Source organism: Triticum dicoccoides, chromosome 1A (assembly GCF_002162155.2).
Source record: "Triticum dicoccoides isolate Atlit2015 ecotype Zavitan chromosome 1A, WEW_v2.0, whole genome shotgun sequence".
Taxonomy (NCBI): domain Eukaryota; kingdom Viridiplantae; phylum Streptophyta; class Magnoliopsida; order Poales; family Poaceae; genus Triticum; species Triticum dicoccoides.
The window spans coordinates 400,434,586-400,445,702 of record NC_041380.1 but is presented as its reverse complement, the minus strand read 5'-3'; the positions used below and the strand labels follow the sequence as shown (position 1 = coordinate 400,445,702).

General features: G+C 43.2%; 1 protein-coding gene across 1 annotated transcript; it reads right to left on the bottom strand.

Annotated features, from left to right (window-relative positions):
* Positions 1-320: 320 nt before the first annotated feature.
* On the bottom strand, positions 321-4,007 carry LOC119275785 (serine hydroxymethyltransferase 4-like). Its single transcript, XM_037556702.1, has 4 exons — positions 3,059-4,007; positions 2,046-2,436; positions 1,858-1,959; positions 321-740 (listed from the first exon to the last, which is right to left on the bottom strand). Exons 1-4 carry the CDS (start codon positions 3,926-3,928, stop codon positions 496-498), a joined length of 1,608 nt encoding a protein of 535 aa, XP_037412599.1. The 5' UTR covers positions 3,929-4,007; the 3' UTR covers positions 321-495.
* Between the last annotated feature and the right edge of the window lie 7,110 nt (positions 4,008-11,117).

Genomic DNA, 11,117 nt, shown 5'->3' with positions numbered 1-11,117 from the left:
CCTATGGCAGTACATCTACAAGACAAATGGGCCATGAAAGTACAGCGATAGCAATAAGAGCAATACTCAGAAAATACACCAAGCATACCATTGAAGATCTCACTACGAGAAACACGATGATAAAAACACAAACGGTAAACTGAAGTACTGCAACACTTTGAAGTTTTGGTAAAAGAATACCATGTCTTAACTTTGTGCCCTCCCGCGTATAACAAGTGGGGCACCCAGCAAGGCTCCCGCCAGGGGGCCTCACTGACGCTAAAAATCCTTGAACATCAAAAAACACATAAACAAACTGCCAACGAGGTCACACAAATCGCTTAGAAAACTGAGGCTAGGAAATATCATCTCCATTTCATGCCATACCTTCAATGATTATTCATGAGTCATATCATTTTCAACCATAATTCATACATCACGATTAGCGCACAGCAATCAGCCCCTTAAGGGCACCAATTTGCTGCTACAAGAAAACGATCTGCATGGTACCACAGCCTAATCCTTGTATTTCATGTCTGACACCAGGAATCCAGGCATCTCAAATGCAATGGCAAACTTCTCGACCTCTGCCCTGAGCTCCGCGATGTCCTTGTTCTTCTCCAAGTCAACGATGAAATCATTGTAACGCTTACCTCGCTGCTTCTGGACATTCAAGCAGATGACCACAGCCTGATGAAGGTACTCAGCAATCTTCACAAAGTCCTTCTCGACCAAACCTCTCGAGGTCATGGCAGGTGTACCTAGAACCGACATTCAGATATAATGAACTTAGCTGGTATGCTATTGTATCGTTAATGTTTCAGAAGTTTATCCGTGCACAGAAGTACCCAATATCCAGTTTTCTCAATCTAAAAAGAAAACAGTTTTCTCGTACAAAAAGCTGTATAGTGAGTTCATCTGTGCAGCATGTTTCGTTTTTCTCAATTGTCCAAAGAGGGATAGATTAATGATGCATGTCTAAAATGGAATAAATCTTATGAAGGTTAAACATGCAAGAGCAATTCTAAAGTAGGCAAATGATTAAAATGTCAGGTATGTGGATCAGGCAACCAGCGGCTTAAGTACGTTATGCTGGAAGATATAGTAGTTCACGTGTTGTTGTATTCTTCAGCAATCACAAAACAAAGTTGACAAGCCTTTTCAAGACAAGTATTAGAGTGATGACATAGACATTCCACTGTAATTACACCATAACTCCTAACAATAACATGGTTTTGTATTCTTGAACAGCCACAAATTAAATGAAAGCCTTTTCAGGAAAAATATTAGAGAATGATGGCATGAACCTTCCAAGTGCAAGGTTAAGAACTTGAACACAATCATTGTACTTTGTTGCCTTTCAAAACCAACAAAGGAAAAAAGAACAAAAAACTGGGATAAAAGTCAGAACAGATTCCAGTTCATAAATTTACACAAGATGTTGAACATTGGGAGAATGACAATAGTGCATCTAGTGAGCTGGATATTTTTCTGTATTTGCTAAGTAAGTGGTGGACGAATGATGATTCAGACTCGGAGAAAGGCCCTTGGAAAAATTAAAATTTTCAGCTTGCACTAATAACAATGGGAGTCAATTTAGACTAGGCAAGATCCTTCATAGATGAAACGGGAACACCCTTATACATGGGCAAAAGCAATAATATTCCACAAGAAAGAAAATTTATTAACAAATCCACAACACACTAATATGTCGGGCCACCTCATACTTCACATGCTCTCACAGGCCAGTGCGAATGACTATAGTAGATGATTAATTTGAGTGCCTTCTGACCTATTTTCTTGCCAGTAACCATTAACAACCTCCAAAACATGTGGAGACAGGGAGTAACAAAACCGTATTTGGGAAGAGATACTAACCAATTCGCACACCACCAGGTGCCAGTGCACTGCTGTCGCCAAAGACGGCATTTTTGTTGAGTGTAATGCTGCTCAGATCACATACTTTCTCAACTTTGTTACCTATAAATTCAGAAAACCAATTTTAGAGCAAGTTAGCACTGAATACAACCATATAAACAGATGCCAAATTAAATTGTTCTGCATACCAGACAAGCCAAGAGGGCGAAGATCCCAGAGAACAAGGTGGTTCTCTGTTCCATCAGTAACCATCTTGTAGCCCTTACTCATCAGATGGTTTCCAAGGGCAACAGCATTGGCCTTGACCTGCTGAATATATGCCTTGAATCCAGGTGACATTGCCTGCTTCAGGCCAACTGCCAGGGCAGCAATCTGGTGGTTGTGAGGGCCACCCTGGAGTGATGGAAACACTGCAAAGTTGATTTTGTCCTCGTAATCGTAAAGAGCACCCTCGGGCTGGCCTTTTTTGGGAGGCTTCGGGCCCTTCCTGTAGAATATCATACCAGACCTTGGCCCTCGGAGACTCTTGTGGGTGGTGGTGGTAACCACATCAGAATACTCAAACGGATTCGTAGCCTCCTGTAAGAGAAAAAAAAAACAAAATAATATCAATGAGGTGAAAAAATAATTAAACGGAAGCTTGGAATATGGGAGTTCCACAGGTAGCCTTTGCAAATTGCTTAGTTCAAAGTAAAGTTCCTGCCAAAACCCAGTGAAATTCATGTGGCCTTAAACACCAAGAGAATGACAGCAAACAGCATCTCTTGTTAGAGGATGCAGAAATCGACTACCTTACTGTATGTTGATGATAACTATTATCACAATAGACTCGACAAAATACTGTATTTCAGTAGTGAGAGGCTGTAAGCAAATTTAGCGAAACAATTTCATGGAAGGTCAATGTTATTTTCAGTGACAGGACCCTCCATGAACATGATTATACAGGGGGGGAGCATCCATTGTTGCAACAATTGATCAGGCTTGGTCTCAATTGTTGCAATAAATAACGACAACTGACATTTAAATCGATATCATACTAAAACTTGTTGAACCTTGTTTTAATAAAAAAACTATTTTGAGTGATTTACTGCATTTTCTGAAGTACACCGACAGTCCTAGTTTAGCTCCTGTCAGACACTTGCAACAGATGCAATACATAATCTAATCATCAAAAGGCACAGAAACACAGAAGAGTCGATACCTGAGCGGCAACGAGACCGCTAATATGAGCCATGTCACACAGCAACATGGCCCCGCACTTGTCCGCGATGGCCCTAAGCCTGGCATAATCCCAGTCCCGTGGGTACGCGCTCCCGCCACAGATAATGAGCTTGGGGCGGAAATCCATGGCCTTCTCCTCCAGCCTATCATAGTCGACGTACCCGGTGTCGGAGCTCACCTTGTAGGGCAAGCTCGAAAAGTAAATGGAGGTGGCAGAAATCTTCTTGCCCCCGGCCGTGTAGTACCCATGAGTGAGGTGTCCTCCGGACGGCAGATCGAGCCCCATGATGCGCTCGTGGGGTTGGAGCAGCCCAGTGTAGGCGGCGAAGTTGGCGGGGGAGCCGGAGTAGGGCTGCACGTTGACGCCCCAGGAGGCGGGGTCGAGGTGGAACGCCTTGAGGGCGCGGGCGCGGCAGAGCTCCTCGACCTCGTCGATGACCTCGTTCCCGCCGTAGTAGCGCGCCCCGGGCATGCCCTCGGAGTACTTGTTGGTGAGCGGGGAACCGAGCGCCTCCATGACGGCGAGCGAGGTGAAGTTCTCGGACGCGATTAGCTCGATGCCCGTGCGCTGGCGCCGCTTCTCGCGCTCGATGAGGTCGTACACCTCCGGGTCGGCCTCCGCGAGCGGGGTGAGCCCCCAGTCGGCCACGGCGTCCATCGCAGCGGCGGCGGTGGCAGGGGCAGGGGCGGCATCGGTGGAGACAGCGTAGAGGCGGACGGGCCGGACGGCGGCGCGGTGGAGGGGGAGGCGGAGAGGGGAGGAGCTCTGCGCGGTGGTGGGGTGAGCGAATAAAGCGGCGCGCCCGACGGGTGGCTGCGAGTGCGAGACGTGGGGCGCAGCCATGGCCATGCGCGTCCTGTGCTCGACGAAATGCGGCTGCGGCGCCCGGGGAAAATCTGGGTTTGGTTCGTATCGGGTAGGGCTGGTCGTCCGCCGCCGCCGCCGCTTTATATGCGCGTGGGTTTGCAAGGGTTTCTGCTCTCTTTTTTTTTTTGAGAAAACAAGGGTTTCTGCTTTTTGCGAAGTTTCTACACATCTGCACAAAGAGATAAAAAGACAATTCCAGAATGAATGTATATCACAGAAAGACAAAAGAAAGAAATGGGAGTACTATTTAGATTTGGATTTGTCTTCCTTGTTTATCTCTATTTGTATTTTTGGTGAGTTTGGGGTTGAAATATTTAAAAGCATTGTATACACTTATCTTGTGAACATAAAAAATAATGAATTTTTTTACTACCCCAATGGCCACTTTTGGACACTGTTTTTCCGCGTTGTTTCGCCCGCATCGTGGCAAGCTATTGTCCATGAGTTGGAATTGATGAAAAGGAATCAAATGACAAGTGTGCGATGGAAAGAATGACAACATTTGATGAGATAATTAGATACTGGACGACAGGTTTGAGAATCTTCGGGAAGAGGAATAGAAGACTTAAATGGTTAACCTCCTAGTCCGTGGTTTTAAGAGGAACTTACTAGATCGTAATGGCGCACGTTGTTGTGGTCGTCTACTTTTTGTAATAATGATAAGATATTATATAAAATATTTGAAAAAATAAACAAAGAAAATAAATTTGAGTAAACTGACGATATATTGGACAATGATGAAACATAATAATATGATAACAAATAATCCTTAACTAAATTTATATGATGTCACTGCTAACATGCCAACTCTTCCGTGCCAACCAATCCACGAAGTCGCTGCTACAGTCAAATGACCTATAATAAATAAATTTATCTAAAATATAATTATTCATCAAAGCCTTAAATGCTCAAAGTTGATTTCAGGAATTCTTTCAGACAAAGAAAACAAGCGACATTTTTTTAAAGGACAACATTTCCCTTCTTCAATAGACATATACAACAAGCGGCAATTCTTCCACAAAGTATTGCGGGATCTCTTTCGAACATAACACATAAAATGTTTGAGTAGAATAAAGGAAGTTATAATAAAATGAGTTTTCTTACACGTATATATTGAGATATAGTTTTCATACAAAAAAATTAGATCCCCTCTTTGCACCTCATATTGGTTAGTTAATAAAAAAAGATAACATTTTCTTTCTTCAATAGACATACAACAAGTGACGATTTTTTGTTGGAAATATGAGTAATTTATCATATGATTTTATTAACAGAAATACTAGATAAAACATAACTATATTGCAGAGAAACAAGTCACGCAATCTGACAGTGAGAAGCTAAACAACATCTGCAAAAATGAACTATAACCAAACATATCTAGAGTAGACAGGACCTCTAACAGAAAGAGGAAGAACACGTACGGGACAACAGCAGCAGCAGAAGCACTGGACTTGGGGTCGACATCCTTGCCAGCCATGTCGTCGAAGAGGTTGTCGACGTCGGGGAAGAAGTCGTCGTTGGGGAAGTAATCGTTGGTGTCCGGAGCGTCCGTGATGAATCGATCAGTAGTTGCGTAAAGCGCTCCTCAAAGACCTTATCACCCTTCTCTTCTACAAGACTCAAAGCGGTGGGGTTTCGGAGGCCTACTGTCCCGACACCGGTGCACGCCGCAAGCCGGGATGAGAAAGACAACAACAGCTCAGAGATTGGAACCGGTGGCGACAGGAAGGAGAACTTCTGGTGCGTCTCTCTGAGAGGAGCGACCTCAGTTTTATAGGCGCGAGAGAAGGAGGCAAGAGGCTAGCGACGGGAGATGAAGCAAACGGACTTCAGCCGAAGAGACGCGCCGTTCGGATTCAGTGTCCGCTACAGAAAAAATTAGACATCGGCTCATTTCCGCAATCCGCGGCGCAGCGTGACGAGGCGAGGCGAGGCATGGCGTGGCGAGGCGGACGGCGGAGGAGGAGTGCGCGGGGATGTCCCTCTTGTTCTCATGCTTATACATGTGGGGAAAAACCTCCCTTATAAAAAGTCCAACTTCCTCTAAACTAGCAATGTGGGACTAAACTTTAGTAGTGCCCCTTTCCTTGCACAAATGGGCTAAGTGGGCCTCTAGGATTTATTAGGAATTTCTGAAATTGTTATTGGCCTAGCCCATAAATAGATAAAATCCTAGCAATCCCCCACTAGATCCGAGAGGCACACAAAATTTGCCTTTGCTTACAAAACACTGTTTTATATATCGGTACTGTAGTGAAGACTGTTAAATTGAACTTCCACCTAGAACTCTATGCTACACTAGTAAGCAACTTAAACAGTGGGTTGGGCCTTGAACTGCAAGTTTTCTGCGAATCTAGCTTCACACAAAGCCTTGACCGATACTAGGCTACCGTGGGTCTTCCCCGCGGGTGGAGCTTATGTGTCATACTTCGTGACCTTTCATGAGTTTACTAGAGAGAACCCTACTCTCATAGATTGCGACGTTTGACAATCGGACTCATATAGGTGTGTTCTTCAAAAGATATTTTGCAGGACAACATCTATGCTTAAATGAGCCACGTAGATTAAGATATACATCAACCTGCCATGCAAATTTAGGAGAGTATTGCATCTTCATGGAGTGGTATTGTTAACAGTAAGGATACTCTCCTCTCAGTTGACCAACAGCTTGTCTTTCACATCTAATTCATAGGATCTCCGATCACATAGACTAGGTTACCACTGTGAACAACTCATATCGTGGGTCTCATACCCATCTCCCTCTATGCATTATCTATCACATTACGTGATAGACCCTTAGTAAAAGTATTTGCCAAATTTTTAGATGTTTGGATATAATCCAATGCAATAACTCCGGAGTTTCTCATTTTTCGGATAGACTTTAACCTTCTCCGAACGTGTCTTGATGACTTTCATGTTATCATTTGAGCTGCTCACTTTGGTGATCATAGTTTGATTGTCGCAGTTCATAAGGATACCCAATATAGGTTTCTCAACAACCGGCAAGTCATTCAAGAGCCGACGAAGCCAATCTACTTCGACTGTAGTTGTATCTAGTGGAGTTCTACTTCCATTATTGACCTCGTTAAGATGGTCTGCTTGCAATACTTCCAAGAAACAGCGCCACCTCCATGAGTGAATACATATCCGCCCGTGGCCTTATATGTCATCAGCATCTGAGATTCAGTTTGAGTCACTATACCCTTCAAGCACCTTTGGGTGCCCAGTGTAGTGAAATCCAATTCAAAGTGCCTTTCAAATAACGCAAAACTCTCTCTAGAGCTTTCCAATGCACATTTCCTGGTTTTGAGACAAACCGGCTCAGTTTGCTAATAGGAAAAGAGATGTCAGGTCTTGTAGCACTGGCTAAGTACATAAGCGAGCCAATAATATGAGAATATTTCAATTGATCTCTAGCAATTCTTTGATTCTTTCGAAGCAACACATTGGCATCATATGGTGTTGGAGAGGGCTTGCAGTCACTACAGCCAAAGCGACTCAAGATCTTTTCCACATAGTGGGATTGAAGCAATGTAATCCCTCCATCATCGTCTCTCAACAACTTGATGTTCAGAATGACATCAGCCACTACTAAATCCTTCATCTCAAAACAACAAGATAGGAAATCCTTGACCTCCTTAATAACATTCAGATTTGTTCCAAAAATCAGTATGTCATCAACATACAAGCAAAGGATAACTCCCTCGCCCCCACCATGGCGATAGTACACACATTTATCAGCTTCGTTTACAACGAAACCTGCAGTTGTTAAAGTTCTTTCAAACTTCTCATGCCACTGCTTGGGTGCTTGCTTAAGTCCATACAAAGACTTCAACAACTTGCACACTTTTCCTTCCTGACCATCTACTATGAACCCATCAGGTTGTTCCATATAAATTTCCTCGTCCAACTCTCCATTTAGGAAAGTAGTCTTAACATCCATTTGATGAACGAGAAGACCATGTGAGGCAGCTAGTGAAAGTAGAACTCATATAGTGGTCAGTCGAGCCACAAGTGAGTAAGTATCAAAGAAATATTCACCTTCCTTTTGGGTATAACCCTTGGCCACGAGCCATGCCTTGTATTTCTCAATAGTACCATCAGGCCTAAGTTTCTTCTTGAATACCCATTTGCACCCTATAGGTTTGCACCCATAAGGACGGTCAGTTATCTCCCAAGTTTCATTTGCCAAGATGGAATCCATCTCACTACAGACCGCTTCCTTCCAGTAGTCGGCATCTTTAGATGCATAGGCCTCTGAAATAGAACTGGGAGTGTCATCTATTAGATAGACAAGAAAGTCATCACCAAAGGACTTTACATTCCTCTGTCTCTTGCTCCTAGTAGGAACTTCATTGTTCTCCTCCACATGATTTTCAAAGTGTTCTATCGAAATGGCATGTTTAGTAATATTAACTTGGTCCTGATCCGATGAGCTAGGCATCTCCTGATTAGATGAGGTAGCCATATCCTTGATGGGAAAGATATCTTCAAAGAAAGTCGCATCATTCGACTCCATGATCGTACCGACATGCATATCAGGTACCTCAAATTTTACAACCAAGAATCTATAACCAATGTTATGAAAAGCATATCCCAGGAAAACACAATCCACAATCTTTGGTCCAAGCTTGCACTTCTTTGGAATTGGCACATTGACTTTCGCCAAACAACCCCGGGTTCGTAGATAAGAGAGCTTTAACCTTTTCTTCTCCCATTCCTTGAATGGAGTTATCTCTTTGTTCTTTGTGGGAACTCGGTTTAGGACATGACATGTCGTCAATATTACCTTCCCCCGCCATGCCTTGGAGAGACCCGATGTGTCTAACATGGTGTTAACCAAATCAGTTAGAGTATGGTTCTTTCTTTCGACCCCCCATTTGACTGAGGTGAATAGGGAGGCGTCCTCTCATGGATTATACCATGTTCCGCACAAAAGGAATCAAATTCATTTGAGAAATACTCTCCACCACGATCGGACCTAAGCCTCTTGATCTTTCGATCAAGTTGGTTTTCCGCTTCGGCTTTATAGATCTTGAAATAGTTCAAAGCCTCATCCTTAGATTTCAGAAGATACACATGGCAGTATCTAGTGGAGTCATCAATTAACATCATAAAATACTTCTTTCCACCTTTTGTCAACACACCATTCGTTCCACAAAGATCTGAATGTATGAGCTCTAGTGGTGCAAGATTTCTTGTTTCCGCAGTCATATGAGACTTACGAGGTTGCTTAGCTTGCACACACACTTGACACTTAGATCCCTTGACAGTGGTGAAACTAGGGATTAAGTTCAACTTGGCTAGTCATGACATACAACCAAAGTTAACATGACAGAGACGTGAATGCCACACATTTGATTCATTGTTTTTGCAAACATGATTAACAACTTCATTGCAAATGTCTGACAAGGATAAATGAAACAGGCCTCCTGACTCATAGCCTTTACCAAAAAAGGTTCCATACTTGGATATTACAAATTTATTCGACTCAAATACAAGCTTGTAGCCATCTATACACAGAAGAGATCTGCTAACAAGATTTTTATTGACGGAGGGGACATAATGCATGTTCTTCAGCCGCATGATCTTCCCTGAAGTAAACTTCAGATCGACCATGCCAACACCACGAACATAAGCACTTGAACCATTGCCCATCAGCACGGTGGAAGTCCCTGCAGTCTGATAAGACGAAAACATGGGAATATCACCGCATACATGCACATTAGCACCCATGTCAATCAACCAATCAGGAGAATGGCATACTAAAAGAACCGTGGGAAATATACCATACCTGGCATCCTGCATGTCAATGTCTCCAATGACAACATTAGTGGTCTTGCCGCCTTTCCCAAGATGATGCTTGTCATAGCGATTAGGGCAACTAGGAACCCAATGATCAGGATCTCCACACACATGACAAACTCCTTTCTTATTGTCATTCTTCTTCTTGAAGTTCGTGTGTTGTACAACCTTGTTCTTCCCATCAAACTTGCCCTTGTTCTTGAACTTGTGGGGCTGGAAGTTTTTCTTCTGTACCAGATTGGCACTAGATCCTCCCTCAATACCTCGAGCATGTGTGTCCTTTGCTCTCGTCTTTTCTTCCACATCAAGAGTACCAATGAGATATGGAACGGAAAACTCCTACCTCTTATGCTTCAGTAAGGTAGCAAAGTTCCTCCACGAAGGAGGAAGCTTAGTGATGATACCTTCGGCAACAAACTTTTCCGGTAGCATACAATTGAAGTGCTCAAGTTCTCTAGCAAATGACTGTATCTCGTGAGCTTGCTCAACCACGGAGCGCTCTTCAGTCATCCTGTAATCATAGAATTGCTCCATGATGTACAGCTCAGTGCCAGCATCTGAGACCCCAAACTTGGCCTCGAGTGCGTCCCACATATCTTTTCCATTATCAATTGACGCATAAGCATCAACTATGTTCTTACCAAGAACACTCAAGAGAGCAGCCTTAAACAGGGTATCCATTTTCTGAAAAGCTTGTTCCTATTGAGCATCATACTCTCCTTCAGGTTTGCCGAGAGTGGCGTCATAGCAACTCATGGTTTGAAACCATAAGACTGCTCTCATGCGCCACCTCTTATAGTGGATACCCTCAAACATAGGAGGTCTCATGGAAGCAGCAAAACCACTTGGCGTAAATTGCCTACCATAAGGTTTTTGGATTATTGGAAATATGAACAAATTTACCATATGATTTTATTAACAAAAATACTAGATAAAACATGACTATTATTGTAGAGAAACAAGTCATGCAATCTGACAGTGAGAAGGTAAACAACATCTGCAAAATATGAACTATAACCAAACATATCTAGAGTAGACAGTAGAGCAAGTTGCATATATGAACTTATGAAGTACTCCCTCCGTTCGGAATTACTTGTCACAGAAATGGATGTATCTAGATGTATTTTAGTACTAGATACATCCATATTCGAGACAAGTAATTCCGAACGGAGGGAGTAGAACCTAACATATCTAGGGCAGACACTAGAACAAGGAACTGTGGCAGGACCTCTAACAGAAAGAGGAAGAACATGTACGGGACAACAGTAGCAGTAGAAGCACCAGACTTGGGGTCGACATCCTTGCCAGCCATGTCGTCGAAGAGGTTGTCAATGTCAGGGAAGAAGTCGTCGTTGGGGAAGTGATC